General features: G+C 38.9%; 1 protein-coding gene across 1 annotated transcript in view; it reads right to left on the reverse strand.

Moving 5' to 3' along the window:
• The window catches only part of PRTFDC1 (phosphoribosyl transferase domain containing 1), a 44,884-nt gene that overhangs the window by 13,693 nt on the left and 3,849 nt on the right, over window positions 1-27,342 (reverse strand). The window contains exons 3-5 of the mRNA XM_026039389.1: window positions 23,906-24,012; window positions 20,891-21,074; window positions 2,422-2,487 (exon numbers count right to left, since the gene is read on the reverse strand). Coding sequence (XP_025895174.1) covers window positions 2,422-2,487; window positions 20,891-21,074; window positions 23,906-24,012 — 357 coding nt within the window. The remainder of the gene's footprint in view (window positions 1-2,421; window positions 2,488-20,890; window positions 21,075-23,905; window positions 24,013-27,342) is intronic.

Here is a 27,342-nt window from a genome sequence, read left to right on the forward strand (position 1 = left end):
GGACAGCTGATGTTCCATGTATTATTACTTAATGAATATTACTTTAAGATCAAAATCTCAATATCTTTTGTCTGTAGTTTTCAAGTGTTTTAGTTATTTATGTTCCTGAACCTGACAGAAAGTTAATGGAACTTACATTCTGAGTTYGTACAAGAACTTCTGAAAACATCTTCCATGATCATTAGGTTAATAGGTTTTAATTTGGCATTTTAATTTTTGACATAATTACAACCCTTTGTGAATAAGGATTTCAAGCAGGCAGCAGTGTCCATTTCACTCMGAAAGAGGGATGTTGAATTCTACCTGCAAGTCTTCCACTAAYACACCAAGCAACTTTAAATGGTTACTGAAGTTGGAAGTTTCAAAAGGCAACAGCTAAACTAAAGCATTAAATTAAATTAAAAAAAAAAAAAACCCTTCAAGGAAAGATTTACATTGACTGTAGGAGGCTCTGAATCAGTCTGCAAATGGTTGATTAGTAAAATGTGCTGAATACTTGTACTAATTGCTTAAGTCAACAACAGATGGAGGAATTGGCATCTGTGGACATAAGGCCACTCCTTCATGTATCCAACTTTAGATGTTTAAGTAGGAACAGTTGAGCTCAGGTTTTGCATGTGAGGTTTTCAATTATTAAAATGAAGCTGGAGGAAACCCTGTTTTTGGTGTTCACAGTGCCATTTCACCAGTCCCAGGTGTGTGTGTCAGGGGATCATGGCACATCTGCAGCCTGTGAGCCCTGCCAGTCCCAGCCCRCGCTTCCCGCTCCGCTCCTGCCTCTCCTCACCTAGCCCCTATCCCCGGGTGCCTCCCCATCGGTGACAGCTTTGAGCCCCAAACTTCCCCTACACGCTCACCCTCGGCGCCAGCCCCACAGCCCAACGCTCCTAGGCTCTATTCCCACTCCCTTCTCTCCACGAGTATTTTCTAACCTAGAAACAACTTTCTTGCACACCTGGGAACAAGAGGACACGGTCAATAAGCAGAACGTCACCAAGGTTTCCAGTATAAGAAAACARTAACTTGTTTCTAGAAAGATCAGAACTGTTTGGGTGGAAAGTTTCCTTCTCTCTTACACACATATGTACACATGAGCACACAGGTGTCCTGAGACAAGAAGGAAGTGGAACCAGGACCTCATTATAAGCCTGGTGAGATAGATTCATCAAGAAAATTTGGCACGGAGAGTTGGGGAAGAAGAGCTGGGCCTACAATGTGAAAAAGGACACGGTTAGCTGGGAAAGAGGAATATTAGGTAACGTTAAGAGCTGCACTGCCAGCTCTGCCTATGAAGCAGAGAGACATTTGCAAAAGCATTGCAGAAAAACAGGTAGCTCTAGTGCTTGAATATTAAAAAGGAGCAAATGATAAATATTACACAAGAATATGATTAATGCTTTAGTGATCATCTGGAAAAAAACCCACCCAGTCAAATTTGGAAGTGCTATTTCAGGACGTATGTATCACTAAAATGGCCTGAGCATAATAGTATTTTTTCTTTAAAACATACTAGCTGGTTGCATCAATGCCTATTTAATATTAATGAAATACTTTAAATTAATTTTTCCTTTTCTGAAGTGTGCTAGAGTACAACAGAAAAAATGAGCTTACTGGTGCTGTATTTCAGAGCTGTGAAATAACTGATGCTGTTTAGTGCCAGCTAATCATAGAGTAACTGCACGTACAGCACAAATAACAAAATAAGTATTGCCTTAATGCAAAAGTGAATATCCATTTCTGAACATTTTCCACATAGACTATTTGCCTAATGAAATCAGTCTTCCTTCTTAAAGTTCTGCTTTGTATCAACATGCTTGGACTAAATAGGCTTTTCATTGCACCAGACCTCTCCTTCCTTCATGACCACAAATGTGCAGTCCTAGTGCAAAACACATTTAGCCTCACAGACTGCCTGATGCTGAAATAGAGCACCCCAYTGCATTAGCTGTGTGACAGGGTCCATAACTGAACCTTAAACAGCTAAGTAAAACCATATYAGACTGCTCATCTGTTGGACAGGGATATTCAAAGTGCACTTYGTTTGCCTGCAGCACCACAAACAGAAATAATAACACTTCAAGATATTAAGAAGCTCGGAGGGAGGATTTTGGCACAAATTTTACTACACGACATCTCTGGTAGTACCTACCACTATTTGGGAAATGCCTGCACTGGCATGGAGGCCTACATCAGACCTTTTTAGGCATCTGCAATGTGAAAGCAATGGCATTACAGCAATTGAATTGAGATGAATTTATCCCTGATTCCAAAAATTAATAAAAATATACAGCCCAATAGATAATCCATCYATGGAAGTATTAGTACCTGACTTTGAAAATGACAGCTAACGTGCAAAATGACAGCTTTTCTCAGCTCTTTTTAGTGGGTGTATTGTCTTTCTTAAATTTAAAATTAACAAACCTTTCCAGTCAGCTTCGAAAGATCATCTCCTCCTATCATCTGCATATCTTGCATAGACTGATCATTCTGAAAAAAAGGAAAGACAAAATTTTGAATTGAATAAAATAGAAGTATAAACACATTGACATTTCTTTGATCTTTAACAGTCTCAGTTACCAATAAATCAGAATGATTTTCAGTACCAGAGTATGTCAGAAACAAAGTCATATCTTTATTCATATATATAAATTGTCATATTATATATATAAATTATGTTCCTTGTTATTTCTTAATAGAACAAGTGTTGAGCAACATATTTGTCCCCTTCACAGTGGAAAAACAGGAGCAGGCATGTTCTTTTTTTTGGAACAGTCGTTATAAACACAGCTAAATTGTGCCTACCTGTGCCACTTATTGTAAGGACCAGCAGTTATTTTAGAAGAAATTCACTAATTATTTTTTTTCTGGAAATTAGTTTTGCAAAAATATCAGTTGTTAATAACAAAAGATACAGTGTGCACATCTATGGGCATACAGTTTCAAGGGCTTTGGCTTTTGTTTCTTCAGCTAACTCAAAGATGAAATTCTTAAAGTCAATTCAATAAAACCTCGCACAGTTAGTTAGGCCAAACTGATCTTAGCAACTTAATACATTTTCCTTTTTCTGATAGAAATGATTTTTTTAATTTAATAAATTTGTTTTACAGAAACTTCTAGTATAAAGTCATTCTGATGAAAAATTCTCTACTGGGTCCAGTTCAAACTCATTAGCAGCAGTAAAGATAAGATGACATAAAGGAGACATATGGAAACCCTACTGTGAGCAGAAGACAGAGAGGTTTGAAGAAAGGTCACAAAATAAAAAAAAAAGAAAAAGAAAAAGAAAGTCATGGCCAGGAAGTGTGAATACTCCAGAAAAAGCAGGCGCAAAATTAATAAATCCTAATAATAAAGCTAATGGAGTTTTTGCAAAATCGGTGCATGGGCAAATCCAATCTCCCTGCCCACGGGGTGACTGGGTTAATCCAATTTTAAAAAGAGCTGCAGTACCTTAATGTGACACTGTAGTTTAATAATAACATGAGAGAGCTTRAGCTTGATTGAAACCCACCAAACATGCCACTTCTGAATACTTTTATTTTATCAATAAATCCAGTTCTGGGGGTGAAACACTTTTCCACCAATAAATGATCTCTAGAGGTCCCTTCCAGCCTTAACCATTGTGTGATTCTGTGAAGTAACAGGGCAGCAGAGCTCACAGGGTAGGGGAGGATTTACGGGCAGACTAGGGGGGTTCTCCTTCGCCCTCAGCGGCGGCGGCGGCAGCCCCCGACACGGTGCAGGCCGCGGCCGCGCTGCCCTTCGCCATGACACCTTCGCTCAGGCTCACGCCGGCTACCAGGGACTTGGCAGCCACTCCATGAAAACAGCGTGGCAGCCCTGGGAATCATTCACGCTCCCCAGGGAAAAGGACTGCAGGTTGTGCGSAGTGTTACCCAGCTGGAAATGTGCTGCACACCCGTCCAAAGGTTCCCCTCCCAGGAAGCTCTCGCACCCTGGTTTTGGAAAAGGCCTTTGGAAAAGGCCTTTGGCAGTTGTTGCCTTAAAAGACCATTTCAGAGCTGCCTGCACATTTCCGCACTGGATCTAGGCGCTTTAGATCTTCTTCAGGCTGCTCCGAGTGGTTTCCTGGGAAACGGGGCTGCCGCTGGAACGGAGGCTGCATCCGGTGTGCTTTCTAATGGGAATTTCGGCATTTATTTCATTTGTGTAAAGAACAATGGGAGAAGAATAGGAAAAAAGAAAAGCAAGCCACTCATTCCTCAAGATTGTTTTAGAACTAAACAAAAAGTGGAGATAGAGAATATTTTAAGATTAGATTTAAAAGCATAAGGCTTTTGTTGCAGAGTAAGGCAGGTCACTCTTCAAAAGACAGGGACATATTCAGGTCAGCACTAGCATGAGCCTGTAGAAAGCGGCAAGATTGTTTGCCGTGTCTATCAGGACGTGTGTAACCAAGGTGGTGACAAAAGGTTCTTCCTTTTCCAAATAAGATGGAATTTCAATAACTAAGGGAAAAAAAAAAAAGAAAACACAGCATGCAGGAATTATTACTGAAAGAGCAGTTTGCCCTTGGCTGCTAGCTGAAAAAGAGGGGAAGAAAAGACAGCAGTGTGGTGCAGGGATTAATGAATGAGGGTTTTTTTTTTATTTTTAATTAAAGCCCTCTCTTTCAGAGACTTGCAGCAGCCCCGTTTCCTTCGCGCTCGGTGCTTCTGGCCGCAGCTGAAAGGGAGACGCTCACGCGGCACCTTCGCGGCTGGCGGGCGCGCGGCTGAGCCCACACAAAGGCCTTGGAGAGCGGGGGATTAGGGCAGCCCAGGAGGCTGCGCGTTCACACACTGGGCCTGCCACCACCACACACCAGTACGTAAATCCCGCCGCTCTYGGACCAGGCCGAGCCTCCGCTGTGCTTAAAACCCATCCACGTTGACGRTAATGCGAGTCCAGGCCCCCGGCCACGCTGCGTGCAGGGAGGAACTGAGGAGAAATGACTCGCGCCGCGCCGCAGAGCTACCGCGGCCCATGGCAAAAATGGGACCATGGGTTTTGATGGCGTTGCTAGAAGTGTCTCCACATTCGGGAACTGGCTCACAGGAGCACAGGGTGACACTACAGCAATCGCTGTGGTCCCGTAGAGCCGGGGGTGACACTACAGCAACCGTGTTCCCATAGAGCCAGGGGTGACACTACAGCAATCCTTGCATTCCCACAGAGCCAGCGACGTCGCATGCCACCGTTGCCATAGCAACCTCCCTGTGCRTTTCTTCCCCCATTCCTCAGTTTATAGGCCCAAAATAACATTGCACTAATTTAGTTAAGCACGAAGTGCCATAGATGTCAGAAAGAAAAAAATAATTGAAAAAAAAAAATTCATTCAGAACTTTTTAGTGCCGATTCAGAAGCGTTTGCTTAATTTTCACAGTCTCAGTCACTCGGGTTTCTTTCTTTCTCTGGGAGATGCTCCACAGATTGACAGCACAAAACCCACATGACTGAGTCCCTGGGATTTATCCTAGTTACAAAGACATGAATTAGAGGCTTCCTTTCACTCTCTTAAGGCTCCTCAATACTCTTTAACATCCCTATACTTYATCAACATTATTTTTGCAGGTAAGTGCTTAAGACAAAATGTAATGCCCCAGATAGACACATCAGAAGTACATTTTTTTTTGATTTATGCATCACAAAATATATTGTAGCTGTTTCTAAAGAATCATGACACCTCTCTCACCATCCCTTCTCCTCATCCTAAACTGTATTAAATATTTGCATTTCTATTTTTTTCTCAACTTAATAAATTTGTGTTTTGCGAGGATAAGTTTCTTTTATTTTTGCTCCTGTAACACGTGCTTCCCTTTTTCACTTATTCAYCATTATCTTATAATCTTATTTTGTGCAGACCTTGTCAATATGCATCCTGAAATGCAAGGAGATGTAAATGAATGGAAGTCACCTTCACTTCTCAGCACGTGTGATAATGCTCTGTTTGACTTTCTATGTGGATTGGAACTATAGATATTTAAATTCCATCTCTACTAAGTCATGTCTTTTGAACTGGGTGGAGCACAGAAATATTACAACTCTTTCACATCTCCTGAGATCAACACTTGGACGTAGTTCAAGTAACAAGTGAAATGAGTTGGGTGGTCTTAGGAAAATTTATTATAAACAGCATTGCTCATCTGAAAATTGCACCAAACTGTGAACATCTGTTACTTTTCTAAAGGAATAGAGCCTGGAGCACATTAATATTGGGCTCAGAGAAACAAAGACTTGTTAATAATAGCAGGGAAAAAAGCAGTTATAAAAAAAAAACAGTTTAAATGCACAACTAAGTTATAAAATACAGACACCATGACATTATCACACTTCTATTTAATGTGGTCTGCACAGTTCCATAGGAAATCTCTTGCAAACMAACAGGGTTACCTTTTTACTCCCCAAGTTGATGGGGAAGATTGCTGAGAGCAGGTGCCGGTCCGCAGGCCTGTGTGCCCTGCCTTGCACACACTCGCAAAAGGTGATTTATTTAACCAGAGATGGGTTTCTACGACAGGTAAATCATGTATTTTACTATACAGAAAATCTACAGCAAATAGCTTGACTATTTTCCATTAGTGACATCCTGAACTATCCAGTTAGATTCTGTCTCACACAAACTCTTCACCTAATTCCTCTAAAATCCACCACAGGATATTTTGCTCCTATATTCACYCAAAGGTTTAATTTTAAACTACTTGAAAGATATCTGAGGAGATTCAAAGCATACAATCAATCTAATACTTCCTCCTGCTTATGTCAAAAACAAATATTTGCAACCAGTCTTTGCAGATTCAGTAGCAGTTTTACAGCACACACCAGTTTTGCAGTTAGGTACCTTAGTTGTACATATGATCACACTGGAAGATTAACAGCATTTGCARCCTAAACTTTTAGATACAGAAAAGTAAAATTACCTATAGGATGAATAATTAAAACACTTAGATTTTTATATGTGGTGGGAGTTTATGAGCATCAAGAATGGAGCCTTAATGACCCTCATTAAAATAAGAAATTGAGTTTGACATTGGATAGCAATGGGTTAAAAAAAAAAAAGTGCCTCTGAAGGTGATCCAAACAGCTGCATTTTGAGGCAACAAAGTGGATGGCATTAATGCCAAAGAGAAGACGACATTAGCCAAGGTAATAAATGAGGAGGATTTGAACAAAATTCTTGGCAGTTCATACAATAAGGAAAAACTGAGACTTTGAACTATTACATCGACAAAATTGAGGCATGAAATAGGTGTATGATTTCACAGACATAGCTGTGCCAAAGGCAATGTTAAATGTTAAAACTGTTAGAACTGAAATTTTAAATGACAGAAAACCCAAGCAGAGCTGTATATGCCAGCACACAAATTAACATATATTATAGCTACCTTTTTCAGTTAAGAAAAAGAGATGGTTCTCAGATGAAAAAAAGAAACAGAAATGACAAGAAATTATTTTTAGTTAATATCCTTCAAGCATGAAACCACAAAGCAATGCTTCTTATGCAACTTTTAAATAGAAAATTACTACTTCTGTGACTTAGCTACATCAAACTTATTCACTGTGAGACTGAGCTTTCTGCATTTAAAAAATAGCATTGTAAAAAATAATTGTAGGTGTTTGCTGAGTTTAGATTATATCTACAATCTTAAAACTTTCTGCTTTGATATTATATACTCTTCAATTATAATATCTTTTGCTTCATAACTGTGCTCTATCATCTCTGTCAAGAACATAATAATTAAAATGAAAATTTTGATATTCTAGTTTGGATGTAGACACCCTACTCTATGGTACTTACATGCTTTGCAGTCTGCCTCCTCAAAAGCATTTGAATATATGAATATGATGATCTGAGAAATGCCAGGAGGAAATGTACATTTTTACAAATCAATTTTAGTACTGACATAAAAATATAGGCTGTGAAATTACTCTCAATATAGCAGCAAGAACATCACCAGAGCAGTACTACATTGTACTTAGCAGCAACATGCACCTGAGCTGATAGTATTTTGAGTTTCTTCTATAAGAATGACAGCCGCAAACAAAAGACCTYGAGAGCGCAGGTGAAACGTGGACTATCACAATCCCCAGGGCAAGAAGCTACAAGGACTAGTAGTTTCTAGCAGCTTTAACAGGGCAACTAGTATTGTTAAACTGGCGAAAGACGTGAATCCCTCACTGGGAAAGCCTGGAAAGCCTTCCCTTCTTCACATCAAATGCATTTGGAGGTGCAGGATGCAACCCCCAAGGCCCACCCACATCCAGAATGATTAAGGCTGAAGTCACTGCTATGTCTGCAGGAGGTGCTTTGAATAACCTGCAAACAAGTCAACAACTCTGAAGCAACTGGAAAACACGTACGGTGGGAAAACACTCCGGCGTATGCTCACCGTCGGAACGGCGCCTATCCCGCAGGGACACCCAGCACCGCCTGCCACTCAATGCTAAAGGTACCTTTGCACCAAAATATTGACCATTTGATAYATCCATATTAGCTTTAAAGTTGAGGCTACAACATCCTGAGTGTCCTGATAATGGTATCACTGGCTACCCGTGTCACTGCCATGGAGAGCATAACCCGAGACAGCCGAGGTGAGACTGGTGGGTACAGATCTATAGGAGCTCCAGTCGCTATGGTACACATTGTACCTTTATACCTCTAGGTATCTACGGACCTACAACATAACAAATTGGAAGTTCTCATTTATTTTCTATGCTTTTTCCTCCACGTAGTTATCTCTTAGCAAACAGAGGTTTGGAAGTGCTTCATATCCAGGAGAGCTTATCCAGCTCCTGGGAGGGCCGGAGTTCTGGAAGCAAGAGGTGGCATTGCACAGCACAGCACAGCACAGCAATTCACTCCCTGTAACTCAGCAGGGCTCTCCTCATTAGCTGTCAAGTGGTAACACATGTACATGTTTCTTCCACACTATAAGAGGCAAGTAGATCCCTGAACTTAGACAACTCTCAGRGCAAAAGTCAGTTATTAAACTTGGTAAATTAGATTTGTTCACACATTCAGTAATTTATTGGATACTAGAACTGCTTGCTGTCTCCTCATTTCATCCACAGAAGGTAAGGCATCTTGCAGGACACAAAAATACCTGAGAAGAAACCCAACTCTAACTGTAAAGAATCACTTCGTATAAGTACAGTTAACTTTTCTCACCACAAATAAGGTGAAACCAGGAACAACTATTTATTCTGAATTTCTACTTAAAATACTCATGGAACTAGCTACAAGAAGTGCAATTTCTTTAAACATGCAGCCTGTTTGAGTGCCTTATCTGAAAACTGAAAAAGTACAGCCCTAAGTGCCATAAACACCGAAGATAAGATTTACAGCATTATTATCTTAATTAGCAATGTGCCAGACTGAATTTCTTTTGCTTATTCTGCAGATATTTCATCAACTGGCAATATTAAGCTGCATTGTGTATTTAGATTTCAGTTACACATTTGTATTTTGCGATAGCAGTAAGAATAACACAAAATGGAACATTCTGATGGTTTTGCTGGTGAATGAATGAGCAAAGGAAAGGGACAGTGAATTTGGAGCCCCACGGTCTGGTATTTGCAGTGCACAGCCYCAAATGGGAGCTGCAGGTACCCTGGTCTTTGCCGACTCAGATGATTGTCTCTACTGGAGGAAAAAAAAAAAGACTTCTATGTGAATATTCCCTTTTTACTGGAATATACAGGGGGAAAAAAAAGTATATATTATCACTATAAAAAGTATATATTATCACAATAACTTTAAGAGCCAGGGAGTTCTGTGCTATAAATAAAACATAGAAATCCAAGTCTTCAAACTTTGACAAAAGCTTTGACATTTCTTTGCTCTAGCATGTCATTTATTTCAATATTCTTTCTTCTTTGCTTGTGCCATACATTCATCTGTTTGACCTTACAGCTGTTTCCTAATAAAATCTGTCTGTCAGCCAGTCCTTCCCTTCCTTGGGCACTCAAAAGGCTGACAGAGCTTCCTGGGCTCAAACATATTAAGTTCTTATCACTTTTACRAAAATAGGTATGAGGAGAAACAGGTACCTCCTCCCATGGAGGGAAGAAGTAAGTATAAGCTCAGGCATCMTTACAAACTGGAAAATCCACACTGAAATGAAATGTTAGGAACCTATCCGTATGAAAGCTTTTCCCTTCCCAGTTAAGGCACTCCTAACTCTCAAGTATTCCTGACAGCTAACAAAGCTGAGCTCACACAGTGCAAATAGTGAARTTCACCAGCCACACAACGGAAATCCTTTTGGTTACTTCAAAGATCTGGGTATTTTTCACATCATCCTGCACCTGGATAAAGGGGCTGAAAYGTGCTAGTTAACAGCTCTCGGTGTTAACTCCTCACCAGTATCACAACTAAAAGCACTTGGTGAAGAGCTGGGGCTTGTGCTGCACATGCACAGGCTGCCTGGGCTTAGAGAGGCTCCAAAAGGGCATCTTTTGGGTGGCTCCAAAGCCAGGGGGGCATCTTGCTCCAGCTGCTGTGTGTGCAATGATGTTCCCTGCACATGCCCAGCAGGAGCAGCTGGGAAAACCACAGGCTTTGGGCAGATAAAGCAGTAGCATCCAAAAGAAAATCCAGATGCACGCTAACCTTCATAAAATCAGCTCTACCAGGCTAATTTCTTCAATTTGAATATTCTGCATGTCCTTAAAGCTCAAGCTCCACTTTACCATTGGAAGATGCTCTGTAGTGTTGCATTCTTATCAGTTCTCACTGAAAATTTACACGCTAATACAACAGTGACACACCAAAATACCTGCCATATGTGGAAGCTTTTTTTCCCCCCAGAGATAGGATCAAATAGCTTTATGTGGTTACATAACCTATCACATCTAAAAAGAAACTGACTGATTTTTTAGTTTTCTTCTTGATAAAATAGAATCATGTAGAATATCTATAACTAAGAACATACTTGTTAGGCCAAATATTTATGGCTAAAAAGCTGTTCACATTGTTTTATTTTGCTGGAGGCATATGGTCAACCCTATATTTGCACGTATTAATACATTCTATTAATATATTCAAATAAAGAAACATTTAAACAAACATGTACATGATCTGGCCCTGTCATCTTGTAGCAAAAATGAGTATTTTCTAGGATGAGAAAAGGTGCTAACGATTGAATAGGGCTGTTCACTCCAAGCGAAATTCAGGACACATGGACACTTGTCTCCAGAGCCTAGAGGCAGACTCCATCTCTGGAAGAGAGAAGTTATGGACAAGAGAACAATTTAGGAAGTGCACTCTGCAGAGCTGCCTGCATCCTCCTCATGCCCTCCGTTTGAGCATGGGTGGCATTAGTGGGGGCTCCATCTTTTATGATAGTAAACGGATTAATAAAAGCACATGCTCATGGAATAGGAGCCTGGGGCTTCCTCTCTTACTCAGCTCTTGAGGGACTGTCACAAGCTAAAAGTTTGGGAGAAATCTCCTCCTGTGACTATGGCCATGGAGGATACCAGCAAGTTACGGCCGGCTGGACTCATCTGGGAAAAGCCCACTCTGATTCAGGCCCGTGTCTCCTGGGTCGTTTATCCCGTTATCCCTTGGAGCAGCAGAGGGAGCAGCAGCGTTTCCCAGCACTGCGGAAGCTCCTGGGGTGCCAGCTGGGGCGCTACTGGGTTCCCCGCCCGTTACCCACCTTGATCGTGGTGTTGAGGAATGCCCAGAAGTAAATGAATGCTGTGAGAATCCTTACAGTGAATTAGCAGCCCTGTACCCAAGCCCTGTCCCCTAGGGGTTTCTGAAAGACCAACAGAAAACAGCTTTCTCTGCATTAAGCACAAATCTCTACATTTTGTTAAGCACGAAGTGCTATCCCCCTGACCCTGGCAATGAGCAATTTCTAGGATTTGGTGATAAAAGGAAAGTTGGAGAAGAACCTTCAAATTTGTCAAATAGCCACAGGCTGAGACAACAGATAGAATGTGGTTGATAAAAACCTCAAACTCTTAATCCCTTCCAGCAATCTGGAGCCTAGTGCATCACTGACTCAGGGGCACTCCCTTCATATCACYGTAACACTCGATCCTGTAGCTAGTGATTACTTGGGAAATTTTGACAAAAACATATCCTTGGTGAATTTTCTTGCAAGGTTATTTTACAATATTTTTTCTCTAACAAAATACTGCAGCTTCCATTTATTAAATGTAAATTAAAAAGAATTTCATCCTTGCCACACAGGTAAGGAATGCAGTAACTCAGTACATCTTGTCATCGTCACAGGCCTGTGAGGTGTCATCTTTGCTTCCTGCCTCAGAGCATCCCCGGGGTGCGGCAGAGCCCGCACATCACACGTGCTGTGATCTGTTTGAAGCAGCAGCATTTAAGGGATGCCAGGAGAACACAGCCACGGAATTCCTCGGGAAAATTGGAACCCTCAGGCTTCTTTTAATTAATTTTGCCCCATTCCAGATCTCAATTAAAGAAAAAAAAGAAAGAAAATCCCCACACTAAATGGTATTATTAGTATCCAAATAAGCAATCAAGGTGATATTTTGCCAATGCATAAACACATCTCAGTACTTCCAAACTTTCCAGATCTTATCCGTGCAGCAGGATTAGSAGCCATCCCATTTCTGGGCATTTCTTATGGGGAAGGGCCTGTATTGCTGTAAAAATCTGTGAAGCTGGCTGAAAATGGGAGAGACTAACAGTGACATGTAGCATTGCTGCAAATGTCATAGGTTAGTGGTACTTTGCTGCATTTTTTGGCAGAATACAAAATAAAATATTTTGCTAAGACTGAAATACAGTTTTTTAGGCTTTGTAGCAAACYGCTGTTTTACAACAAATACTGTATCCAGGGGAACTTCAGAATCTCACTCCTGCAATAGATGGCCTCTTGGATGCTTTTAATGAAATCCCTTGATGCTTTGGATCTGCTGTAAAACTGAGCAAATTTAGGAAAACCTACAGTCTCAAATGTCAAGATGTTCCAGAAGTCAGGATTGTTTGAAAATAAGCAGTGGAGAAAACACACCAAAACCAGCTTAAGAAAGAAAGAATGTCAGATCTAAAAGTCTATTTASAAATAGAAGCTGTGTCTTCTGTAAAATACTGTAATCTAAAACATTTATTTCACTCTTGAAAACATTTTTCAAGTGAAAACATTACAGCTAGTTAGAAAAATGTGACCCAGAGGGAGAGAAATTTCAGCAGAAGGAATAGAGGAAACTTCTCATGGACATGACGTTAGATCCRAAGTCCAGAAGAGTATGAACCCATATTACAAGAAAATCAAGTTAAATTAAGTTAAAACTATATATATTTTTTTTAAGTAAAAAAAAAAAAAAAATGAAGAAGTATGAAGGGAGGCAAGGAAGGCAATACTTAGCTAGAGAAGAATAGATAAAAATGGAAAATATCTCGATGAGGCAAGTAGCTGCTTGCTTTGTGCCCCATAAATACCCCAGCACAGTATTTGGCCGATGCCGGGGAGCTTCCGTGCGGCTCCGGCTCTGCCTCCGTGGCCACGGCTGCTCCCGTTCCATCCCCATGGCAATGAGACGGCTTCCTACTCAGCTCTCCCCCGGCTGCTCCGCTTGGTCCTCCCAAATCTTTGCTGTGAGTCACTAAAACACTTACTCATACTTTAAAAAAAAATCCCTCAGAATTCAGATGGTGTTAACATATTTAAGCGGTGTGTAGGTGTGTTATCTGATGCACACAGACACAGAGAACACCTCTCCATGAGTGAGTTTTACATTACAGATAAACTTGATAAAGTGCTGGCACGATAGGCTTGCTACGAACCTTTCTTGAACTATGCCCACAAATTAACGCCTACTTAYATTATCAGTAACACTTCAGGCCTTGAAGCAGTGTCCAACAGGAAAATACTACATGCTTTAATCAAATGAACTCAAATCAGAGACACTTTCTTCAAGGCTCAAGACAGCCTTGAGCAGATGATGGATTTAAGCTCCTATGAAACCGCAACCAAGCCAAGCAGAAGCTTTAGACCCATAGGAAAGACAGCATCTGCTTCCAAACCTCGAAGGTTTTGAGATACTGAGCCKCTAGGTGACATTTTATTACAAGGAGCAGGCTGTGGCCTTCTCCAGATTGACTTAGAATATTATGAAAAGCAGCCAGGTCCCTAAAAATGAGTAGGGCTGAAATACTCCCCGTTCCCTCTGCTGTCTCCACATTTAGCTTGCTTGTAATACAGACAGATTTTAACTGCAGCGTCTACAGTCATTGCAGCATTTCTCAGAGCAGCAACGAATTTATGGTCCATAGCCCTGACACTGGCAGCCCCYGTAGACTCAAGTACTGTCAATCTTTGGTGTCCATTGGCTATGCAGTATATAATGCTGCCAAATTCTCATCTCTGTATTAGGTGTTGACTATCCACAGCACTGACTGCAAGCTGAACAGCTGAAAAAAGATTAAGATTGTATTTTAGATTTTGAGTATCTAGTACACGCAACAACTCCTGTCCAAATTAATTGAATAAATATATATATTTATTTTCTACATCAAAGCTATTTATTTGCAAACTGTAGCTGATTAGAAGCTCATTATTATAAAATTTGGCCTTAAAATTCATAGGGATTCATTCTACCAAGCARGCTACAATTTCTAGTTCATTCTTGGCTGCTCACTGCCAAGGAACATGGCTGCTCATTAACAAAATAATAAAAAAAAAAAATCAACCCCCTGCTCAAGAGAAAGCCTGTAACAGCAGGAGCTCCGACCAGGACCTCTGTTTTCATGGCACACAGGCACTGGCACAAGCAGCTGTAGCACCGGTGCTGAGCTGGGCTGCAGATATGTATAGTTAAACCCAAGCAGTCCACGTAGGTGTTTCTTCAGTGAATGAAAGCATGATAAATTCCTTCCTTTTCTCAGCTCCAGACTACAAAATACTGTTTTTAGATGCAAAGTTCATACTGCTCTTAAAAAAAAAGTTTCATACAGTAAAACTATACTGAATAGAAACACGCTATTAGATGTGTATTTTATACTCTGTTCCACTGTGATTCTAGTCTGGTACTTCACGCTGTGGTGTTTTTCAAGGTATAAGTAATGGCATTCTACAAGTAAAGCTACAAGGCAGAAAAAAATATGTAATTTTCACTACATTTACCAAATGGCTTACAACTTATTCATTATAAAATCTCTGTTTCCTTACTCCTACAGCAGAGAGATTTAGCAAAACTATTTACTGAAATGGCCTCAAATAGACAAAAACACTCAGATTTCTACTGCACAATGCTTGTTTTGTTGCTTGTTTTCAGAGATTTGCAGCCCTAACAGTCCTGTTTATGCCAAGATTAATAATCAACAGTTGTAAATATATTTCAAACAACTGGAGGCTGAAGAGGAAACAGATCATGTCAATGTATTTGTTTGTGAATAGGCATCAATGTAACCATTGTGCATGGACTACAATTCAGAGGTCACATTTTTTAAATTACTTACGTTCTGAAAACCATAAATAATGTATTCATTTTAAAGGATTAAGTAATTTGGCTCAATATGCAATCCCTTACAAATTYATTCTATGTGATTAGCAAGCAACATTCCTTTGAAGTTTATTAATATTTTTTTTCAGGATAATTTGCAACAACATATTCTTGGCATCAGAAAATGGAAAATGTGCTTCTAGAATCCGCAGGACAAGATACTAGACTGAAAATACATCAATATCTTGTAATAAGCTGCATTCAAATCAGAATTTACCATTCTATTCGAATAATGAACAGAAGAGACACAATCTGAATATCACAGTTCACCTGCTACCCTCTTTTCAGATGTGTACAGTTACAGGTAACACAGATACTAATTGTTTTCTGGCATTTTAGTGCATACAAGAATAAGCAAAGAAAATATAGAAGTCTTAAGAATAAAGCAAAACTTCTTAAGAGAAAAAAACTTAAGAAAAAGCAAAACTCTCTCAATCTCGCTGCTAGATTAACTCGCCATGATCTTCACTGCAGAAATGTGCTGCTGAGRTCACTTGATCTTCCCCCAAATTCAAGGGTATTGTTTTGCTAATTTTGTATGAATTACAAGCAGCAGATAGCTATGGATAATGTTATGGGAATACTCATATCAAGGAGAAGTAACTAGGCACGTTGAAAGCATACTGGTCTGCCTAATAAAAAAACAATTTTCTTTTCTGTCTCTCTATCTTATCAACCTCCAGTTTCAATCACAACTCTTTGCATAACTCAACATGTAGCTTCCATCAAAGTCCACTAATGAATGTTAATTCTCACCCATCTACTTTCCCACAGAATCACAGAACATTCAAGGTTGGAAGGGACCTCTAGAGATCATCCAGTCCAGATCATGCTGCTCCAGCAGGCACACCCAGAGCACGGGGCACAGGGCGACATCCAGGCGGGTTTGGAAGACCTCCAGAGCAGGAGACTCCACAGCCTCCCTGGGCAGCCTGTGCCAGGGCTCTGTCACCCCCACAGGAAAGAAGTTCTTTCTCACATGGAGACGGAGCTTCCTGTGTTTCAACTGGTACCCATTGCCCCTGTCCTGTCACTGGCCACCACTGAGAAGAACTTGGTCCCTTCCTCCCTACACCCTCCCCTCAGGTATTTGTACATGTTGATCAGGTCCTCTCTCAACATTCTCTTCTCCAAGCTAACCAGGCCCAACTCACTCAGTCTCTCCTCAATATACAATACAATAGATGCTCCAGTCCCTTAATCATCTTTGTCGCTCTACGCTGGGCCCTCTCTAGAAGCTCCACATCCCTCTTATACTGGGGAGCCCAGAACTGCACACAAAATCTCTTCTACTGATGGGTTGTTGAGAACTCCTAAGAAAGTCTACACACTTTGTATAAATCTACACATTCTGTATAATTCTCTACTGATTTTTTTCCAATTCCATTTTAAAAACTGACCTTTGGTTTAAAGAGCACAGTTGCCTTGGAAAAGGACCAAGTAATGCTGCTGCAGTTTTTAGAAGGGGATTAGACTTGATGAGGCTGAATGTCCTCTCCTATTTCTAGGTCTAACTCAAGTTTTGTCTTTATTAGTTTGTCTTAAACRATCTCTTTCTCATTTAATAAAGAGAAGCTCTTATAGAGTTTAACAACATACAACATAGAGTTCAACAACACTCTATTCCTCTGCATGAAAACAAGAATATACTTTACAGTGGAAACTGATACAACCACATTCGCCTCCGCTTCATGCTCTATCAGCTTACAAAAAGTCTAAGATTTGGGTGATCTCATACTATGGTCTTTTAATAAAAGAGATTTCCTTCAGCTCTTCTCTATCTGCATACTGTCTTCTTTTATTCTTTTATTCTTTTGTTCACTCCTCATTTCCCTCATCTTCAAACATTCATTTTCATTTTCAAAGTCTTCTGTGAACTTTTTGAGCTGTCACCTTCTATTCAGCTTCAGAGCTCTGATTCATTGTGGATGAGCTACCACTCAGGAAAAAAATTATTATGGTCAAAAATCAATATATTCAATTTTATTCTCCCAGTTTAAAATGAAAAAAATCTCTTAAAGTAATTCCACTGTTCCTGATCTGTGCTATATTCAAACCCAAATTCCTATAACTTACTATATAAGATGCTGCCAAATCCTATCACCTCTTCCATTAGTGTTTCCAGAATATGCACTTTTTCCCCTAAATCTTGGACGTAGCTTATGGACACCCTCACTGTACTTCACCTAGGGACTACTGTGGGGCTTCCTCATCTATTCACAGAACTTGCTGCCTTGCTGCTCACCAGTCCATTCAAAACAGAACCTTGTCTCCTTTCTGCCTCTTAAACTAAGCTGCTCCTCATTCAAATCAAATCTCTGGATATTGTTTTCTTCTTCATCTACTTCATGAGCTTTGCCCTTAAGTCTTAATGCTACTTTAATATCTGTTTATTTCTTAAAAGTCACCTTTTCTAATTGTCCCCTTGCATCTTTCTTCTAATGTGCCTGTTGTGGTAGAAGCTTGAAAAGTCACCATACAGTGTCTAATGGAATCCCCACTTAATTAATCTCCTTGTTTTCATTTTCTAATAGTCATTCAAATATATAAAATTAACTTGAGAGAAAGTATGCCACGCAGCCTGTAGGTCTAGAAGAAAGTGTATTCGTCAAAGAGCTTGCCATGTTTCTATGGAGGATACCACTCCACATATTTTCCAACAATGATTTCTTTACATTTCATATTTTTTAAATATCATTCTTACTCAGTAAGCAGTTTTCAAAACATAACTTCGAAACGTAACCAAGYGTCCCTTTGTAAATAGTATATTTCTCAATTTGTAGATCCAGGTATAAACTTTCCTTATAACTAGACACATCTGTTTCTTTTATTTATTGAACTAAACTGGAGCCTGTAAGTTTCTACCTACATGTTTACATTTCTTAAGTCTTTCTGTTCTGTACCATATATCACTCTGGGGGAAAAAAAAAAAAAAAAAACCACTTAAATAAATGGAAAAGATAGTTCGATGTCAAGAGTCTACAGTCTAAATAAAAATGAATCTATATGCCTAATTTTAAACTACTTAATATGAAAACAGATTTTAAGATTTTATTTTAACAAATGTCTAAATTCTGGAATATGACAGACTTGAAAAAACAAAAAGCCCTGTAAAGCTGGACTAATTTGCATTTTCCTTTTACTTGAAAAGCACGACGGATACCCAAGTATGACATTTTTTGCTAAAACATCATAGTTAATATGTACTTACAYTGATGCCAAGATCAGAATTTAGATCTTAATTAGAAGTGATTTTTGCAACACAATTAAAGCAAGAAATCCCACTTTCAGTTACAACCTCCAAAAAAATGACTAACCTTTCGGTACCGAAGTTGGAATGAGCCAATTCAAAAATCCCACCAGTCTGAGCTGCAGTTAGTTGTTGGATTTAGACAGCCAAGGGAGAGGGGGAAGGAAGAAATAATCTGAAGGAAATAAACGGAGAGCAGCAGGACTCCCTTTAGGAGAGAAACAGAGAACAGTTAGTAAAAGGATAGGAAAAATTACATGAGAAAAACTGTCTGTAAAATGAGAAAGGGTAAAAAGAGAGAAATATGGGTAGAAAATAACAGTAAGTTCTTAATAGAAAGTGGAGCAGGAAAAGCAAAGTCAACGAGAAATGTAGAGAGGGGAGTGCCTCAAGACTTCAGATAGAGCCTTACCTCTCAGAATGTAAATATTTGCCTGTGATTAAACCTTAAAAATACGGTGAGAGGAACCCTATTACAGAATAAATTCACATAGGTGATTCGGGAGTCTCATATTGGCTGGGATACAGGGTCACATAAACAAATAAAAACTTTCTACTCCTTAAATGTTCTGCTCACAGCTATGCTGCACCGGACTATKATTTCAAATTTTAGATAACCATTTTGCCTCCAATTGCACAGGAATCAACAAAATGATAACTCAAAACCCAAAGGATGCCAGGTAGTCATGTTTATTTAGCACTATTTTTACCTCTCATTCAATGAATGAATCCAATATTAATGTTATTTTAAATTCATACTGACAAGTCACCCAGCTTATCAAGGCCTGGCAGAAATCAAAGACTGTTCAAGGTTCCACATTCAGCACTAACTCAAGCACAGCTCTAGTCTCTAAATACAYGCAACCCCTTTGGAAGCACTTACCAAAAAACATAAAACAATCAAAGAAAACCTCAGGATTTCTGAATTAAAAAACAGCTGCAAGTAAATTCAGCTAGTTCTTTAACCCCATAATTCTGAGAAAAAAAAAAAAARAGAGAATATCCACAGCCATTAAATAGGCCAGGATTTAGTAATTACTCCAGCATAACAAAGTTTTCACTGCTGTTTCAGGTTCATGTAGTACAATTCTACTTCATTTCCTACAAAACAAYGGGGAGATTGCCACACTGTTTCAGTACATATTATCTGTCACTCATTGGTTATGATATCGTCACAATGGATAAAAGATAACCCAATAGGAAAAGCATGAACATTACCTAGAATATCAAGTGCAAAGTAAAAACACTGCAAATAATTCTACCATAAGCAAAGCATTTTCACAAAATAGAAAGGCAAATACCACAGCAAAAAATAAAAGAAAAAAAAAAGTACAATATCCACACATCTGTGTGAGACAAATGTGTATTTTACTTTATTAATTAGTCCTTTTGTAATACTGCAGAATAGCTAGAAACTGGGTGATCATTTTACTGCACAAGTCCTTCACAGACCAGAGCAGTTCTCAAGAGAGAAATGCCAGAAGAGAAATAGCTTGTGCAAACAAAACCTGTAACCAGTTAAACCCCCCAAAAGGGGTGATTCTTCTCACTATCATTGTCTCCAAATTAATCATTATTGCATATTTTCCTCTGAAGATAACAAAAAGTCTGGACTTTTACCTCAGCACTGGATTTGGTTCAGTGAATGTCTTATTTCCTTTAACTATAAAGCACTATCATCATCTAGTGGTATATTCTGCTACTATGTAAACTGCATCTTATAAAGAGTGAAACATTTAATATAAYTAGCATTAAATATTCACAATAAGACACAGATTTATCATCTTGCATGCTAAATGTAACTATGAGGAGAGGCAAAGGAAGTAACGTGAAATAAACTTAACAGGACTATTGAGGATTTTGAGAACAACCAACATGCCTACATTTTACATGATGGGAATTTGACTAATTTTCTGTCCAAAAGTGAAGATATTAAACGAAAAATACAGCTTGAGAGAGGATGCCTCATATCATTATTCATATTATTCATAAAGCATAAAGGGACATAAATATTTTGAAAAAAAACCTCACTTCTTTTTTTTAATTTCACATTGAATTTCTTATAAAAGATTTTTTTTTTCCCCACTAGAAGTCTACTATTATGAAAACACAACCAGAATCTACGTAAATAAATTGTTGACTTACGTGGTAACTTTTCAGTCTCACAAAATCGACTTTCATGGAGATGAACCTTTCTGAATTTCTGCTCAGGTTTTTAATGTGCTCCACAAGGTCAGCACAGAACTTGTAGCCACCTTTGAGTACACAGAGAACCACAATATCGTTGTCTCCAATGTCCTGCAYAATATCTTTGGCCAATCGCTCTGTCCTGAAGTAGAAATTAAGGATAAAATAACATTAGATGCTGATTGTCCAAGTCGATAAGATGCTTCCCCTTCAGTTACCAAGAAACATTAGAAAGTGTATTTAGCTTGTATTAGTATTAGCTAGCTTGACTTATAATCTACTCAAGCTTTTTGATTTGCTTTGAATGTATTTTGGATCAAGTACACAACGTAGGGTGACAAGGAATGCAGGGTGCAAGATGCAAGGCATATGAATCAAACTGATTAACCTTAAAAGCATTAATTCCCAGTTACAGAAAAGGGAGTAACACTTCTCACCATACATAGTATTCATAAGCATGTCGCAGATGTTGGAGGTGTTGAAAGAAATTGAGTCCTGCACTTCACCTTGCAGGAGACATGAGTACAAAATATTTCTGCACAATCACAGTTTGCTGTTAGCTACTTTTCAAAACAAAAAATTAAGTGAAAAAAGAGTCACATTAAAAATATTTCATAGTGACTGGCTTTGGAAAACGGCACCTCTACAATTTTGATAAAAGTATAAACAAATACTAAAAAGAAATAGAGCATCAATCAACATTTTTTGGAGAATTAACTTTATCACTATTTCACACCAGAGAAAAACAGTGCAATGAGCTTAAGTGACTTGCTCAAGGTAATACACATGGCAGTCCTCAAGGTTATGCTCAGATTAATCTGGAATGTAAGGTTCCTGTATCTGTCTCTCAATGGAGAGTTCCTGTATCCGTCTCTGACAGTCGTACATTGCAAGAAGAATGTGATGAATGAAACCGAAAGATTCACCCATTTCCCACGCAAAGGAGATGGCATTTATAGAAAAATGAACTTTCAAAATACCACATTCTTAAACATTCTCCAGTCACTAGTTTTGTTTTTTGTGGGTGTGTGTGTCAATATTCCCTTCAGTTTTGATGGGAAACTGAAAAACGTCATCTGATGTTTTGGGGAAAAACAGCTTAGGTGACAACTTTTGGTGAACACTCTTTCTGGAATGTTCTTTGATGTCTCCTTGAATGAGACATCATTCCATTCCTTTTTTCCTTTCTATTCTAATAAAGGAATCCATTTGCCTCTAAATTTGTATGTAGAACTTCAAGGAAATGTGCCTGGCCTAAATGCATCAGAGAAGAATATACTCTCATGGAAAAATAATGCACAAGTTATGAGCAAAAGCTGCCCCTCTTTTAACTTCAACTTTTACAGTCCTGTAATACTCAAGTAAATTTTATAGAACAATTATTGGATCAAAAGCATTGATATTTTTCAGATTTGAAAAACAGCATAACTAGAGCATCTTGTTTGACCTCAAACATATAAATCCTTTTACTGTTGTAAGGATGAAGATTAGTAAACTAATCTTTTATCATCTCAAGTTTCAGAATGATAGGAAAAAATCTATCCTTTTTAAGAAACAAGGAAATATTCTTCTGGCAATTTTCATCTATTTATATCTTCTCTCAGATTATTTTAGGAGCTAAAATTTCAAAGAATTCCACAGACCACTTCCTTATTTTAAGAAAGTAAACTCCAGAGTAGATAAAAATTTACTAGTGTCAATTTCTAAAAAAAAAAAAAAATTGTTTTTGGCCTATATTTAATTTATATTTATATTTAACTCCTATTGACAAGAGAATTTTCAATTGTTGAGCCTTCTTCTTACATTTTTTTTTTTTTTCATAATCACAGTCTATTCAACTGTTTCCTTTTTAATCAGAACTGAAGCAGTCTTTTCTGCTGGGACAGGAGAAGACATTGGTATTAATTGCTCACTTCAAAAATTATTTACTGAATCCTACGAGAAATGAAGTTGTAACATATTTATTTAAAAAGAATTGAGTCAGTTGACCCTAACTAGAAGAGATGAAAAATTCAAGATAATGTTAGCTGAAAAGGCAATAAAAGAAAGCTTATGTTTCCAAACAAATAGAGGAATCACTGCTCTTCCTTATGACGGATGTTTACGATCTTCTTTCAAGGAGTTCCAACAATTTCAATACTTGCAACCGGCTGCTCAAATGTGGTAGGTAGAAAACCGCAGGCTGAAAGTGTCTCATGAAATTCAGATGTTTGCAATAAATACGCTGTTAAAAAATACCACTTCCGTTTTGTAACCTTTTCAAAAGATATTTAGCAGCATGTCAAAATAAAAACTGGGCATAAACACTGAGCTGGACTACCCTGAATATCAAAGGAGCATCAGATGCACACTGAGAACAAACAGGAACCCTACAAGGTGGAAAAGGAGCTTTCCCACAACCACCTTCCAGGCCTCGCTTTGGGATCCAGACCGTCCATTCCACACTTCTCTCTTGTGCTCATCAGTTTAAAAAACAGAAGTCAGGGGTGCAGTATGTAACCATCAGGTTATCCCATATTCATGATTTGTATTAGGGAGTTGCCAAAGTTGTACATAATCAAATGCAGTTTTTCTCATTTTTATGTTAAAAGTAAACATAAGCTTACTTATATTTACTTATAAAGCTAGTTTGGATGCAGATGAGCAACWCGGATATTAAGAATAGAAAACTTTGTATTTGTCCCACCAATTTCAGATGTGCCTTTTGGTACATGTACACTCCAGTGCCAATTTCACCGCATGACAATGGTCTTTTCCTCTGAGACTCCATTCGCATTAGCTGTCCAGAGCACCTCCTGAACTTCAAGCATTTTTGACTTTGACAATTAAATACAGAATAATATTTTTATAATATATTTTATACACACTTTTTTTTATGACAAACTCTACCAAAAAAAAAAAAAAAAAAAAAAAAAAAAACACCCCAAACCATAATTCTGACCAACGTATTGGTAACACTGAAGGCACACATACCTGTCAACAATAATGCCATGAGGAATGAGGACATATTCCAGATCTCCATAGTAGTGCTGAGGGTAAGTGAACAAATCCAGACTATATCCTGGCCAGTTGTCTGAAATCTGAATCAAAGCAAATAATAGTACTGTTAAGAGAAGTTCTTGGTGTTGGACTGACATCAAGACTGACGTTAAAGAAAAAAAAAATAGTATTCTGGTATAGCATATTGGCTGAATTAGTTATATGACACACACCTGCACAGTGGCACTCAAATGGTAAACTACAAAATTATGTGATTAGCAGCGGGTACAGTCATAATTTACCACAACAGTTACTCAATTAATTATTTTGCTTCTTAATATATCTCAGAAATCAACTACTGCAAAAAAAAWAAAAATTAAAAAATCAAAACCTATTTTTTTCCAGAAAAACATTGTAGTTTATTTCCCCATGGATTGTGGAAAATTTTGCTTGAAATACAAATACCTAGACATAAAGGGGCAATATATAATACTAAACTACCGGAAAGTTTAAGTTTCCTGTTATTTTCAAACTTGAAATGCAAATGATTACCAGAAAGAAAAGACTCTCCAATGGGAGAGYCACCCAGTGAGACCTAGAACTGTTGCAGAGAGATTTTAATCTCATATAAATAAGTGTTCTACACACAAAAGAGCACAAAGGAAGAATAAATAATATGGTTCACAGATTATATCTGTACAAGTCAGTGGAAGACTATAGAATTTAGGAGATTAGAGAGATTAATCTGGAAAAAAAAAAAAAAAAAAAGAACACCCAATGGGCAAAGGCTTCAGAAAGACCTCAGAAAGTTACAATGATGCAAAGTATATTTTGAAGAAAAACAGAGCCTCAACAGCCTCCAAACCCACAACATCCACATGTATGTCCATATGAAGAACAACTCCTCCATGTTCACAAGACTCCCTGGACTCCTTCTAGAGCTTTGAGCTTAGTTTTGAGATTTGTTTGAGATTTGTTCAGAACAAAAAGTAGCACTTAGTACGCTTTCTTTACAATCAAGCTCTTCGAGTAAAATGCTGCCTTTCTTCTTTCCACAACGCAGGCCCACAAACATTGAACAAGAAGGTCAGATGATGAGACACTTGCTTTTGTGAAGTGCATTTTATTGGCATTTCTGGTTAAGATCCTTAAGGAATTGTCACTGAAACTAACCTATGCTTTCTATTTGATCCAGTAGGACAGCAAACGTGTCTCAAAGATAACTAGGTTTATCCAGGAGAATGCAAGTTGAGCTGGTCCTCCACACGTGCAGTCTTCTTGAAGCTAACTAGAGTTCCACCTAATGCTGCACTAAAGCAAAGTCTAAGGGGTTAATATGGGGGGAGGCTGCACATTCATYGACTTCTACAGATGCTTGGACTGCCAAGTTTTCCTAGCCCTGCCCTAGAGTTTCTGTAACAAAAAAAAGTTATTTGTTGAACTACTGTGGAACATTCACATGTGCCAGAGATCACTGCAGTCAATGGAAGTGTTTCCATTGCTTCCTTGGAACTAGACACACACACCGTTACTTGGTTACATTCCTCATTTCCATAGGAACAGGAGCTTATACTTATCCACGRTGGCAAAGTCCTGATCGGAAGCAAATCTTGCTCCAAACACTGCTGGGGGAGGCACTGCAAGTCTCTCTGCCTTGTTTCCTCATCTSCAGTTTCAGTACCTAGGGGTGCCCGGCACTTTTTAAACATTTTGTAGCAATGAACTCCCTGGCACCACTTTTTTTCAAAAGTATTTTATCATACAAAGGAAATAATTTAAGATAGCCCTTTAGTTGCAAAAGTATTATTGACACATAGTAGGGACCCCTGTCAATATTGCTAATTTAGACACTATTCTCATTACATTGGATGCTTTTGAACATGGTGTGGAAGACCAAACTAAATGAATTGAAGCTGCTTCAGAAATCATGCAAATCAACAGCTTTTACTTCAGTTGCAGAATGTTCTTTAGGAAACAAGATTTGGATGAAATTTTTGATTCTCACATCAATCTCTCTGGTTCTCTTGAATAAAACAACCTAAATTGCATCATCTTAAAAGATCAAAGAAAGTGCTCATTGGTATATATGATTAAATTCACTGATGCATTCCAATTTATTATTTTTCTAATATAAATATAAACCTATTCCTAACTTGTCTTTCACTTAAACACACACCAACCAGCCATGAGCCTTTGGAATCCTAATTTACCTTCAAGCTATCCACTATGCTATGCTATAGGACTATTTTCAGGTAACTGTAAATTTTAAAGAATATGCCATTTGTGAACTAAAACGGCCTGTGTGGTTGTTCTCAACTTATATAGCAAAGAACGTCCAAAAAAATCACCACCCCAAATTAAGGTCACCTTCTCTTTACCTCTATCTGTAAGCACAGAATATATTAAGAAAATATTTGTGATTGTTTCAGCAAAAAGAGAAAAAAATGTGTTTAACTGGATAAATAAATACACACACTAAATATATTGGAACACAAATGTGTAAAAAAGACATACATCAAAAGAAGCAAATGGTTTTCAGCTCAGATCTGGCATGTTCAAGTAGCCAGCAGAAACTGTTCTAAAAGGTGATGTGAGTGTATACTGATAAAGCTGTAAATACATGGCAATATCTTGGAGTGTCCCATTGAGGGATAGGAGAGCAGGTAGAAGAATCCTCCTGCGATACTCCCGGACCTGACACTGACAGTTGGGTTTGGGAAGAGGGCTGCTCGTGGCGTTTAAGCGCAGTGTTTCCGTGCAGGTAACAGAGACCGGGGTTGTGCTCTGCAACAGAACAAGCAAGCTCCAGCTTCGGTAAACTTGCGCTGATCTCTCTGCACGAGCCGTACGTTCGGTTCCTGAGGCTGTGCCACGGAAAGGCAAAACTGGTCCAGCAGAAACGTCCCCTGGCCCTTCAGTCTCCCCAGTGCCCTTTGGAGCCGAGCAGCACCCTCTTCAGAAACGCCATTTACCACATCGGAGTCACCAGGCAGCGGGACACGGGGCTCAGGGATGAGGGTGGCCCCACGCCGCTGGTTTAGGGGACAGGGCGATGCAGGGAGCTTGGGCGGGGGGCCAGGATTTGCCCATGACCGGAGCGAAGTCCCTATGTCCAGGCTGCCGTGATGAAACTCAGTTAAAACGCCAACACCTCGGTGAAATAAAAACGCTGCTGAAGTGGCGCTAACCACGGGCTGGATGTTCGTTCTACAGGAGCGCCTGCTCTGCCCGTCGAATCGAGCTTACGCGTTCACTTTTAGCCCATTCCATTCACTTTCAGCCCATTCCATTCACTTTCAGCCCAATCCATTCACTTTTAGCCCAATCCATTCCCTTTTAGCCCAATCCATTCCCTTTTAGCCCAATCCATTCACTTTCAGCCCATTCCATTTACTTTCAGCCCAATCCATTCACTTTCAGCCCATTCCATT

The sequence above is a fragment of the Nothoprocta perdicaria genome, unplaced genomic scaffold, assembly GCF_003342845.1.
Source record: "Nothoprocta perdicaria isolate Ctin4 unplaced genomic scaffold, notPer1 scaffold_23, whole genome shotgun sequence".
NCBI classification, from domain to species: domain Eukaryota; kingdom Metazoa; phylum Chordata; class Aves; order Tinamiformes; family Tinamidae; genus Nothoprocta; species Nothoprocta perdicaria.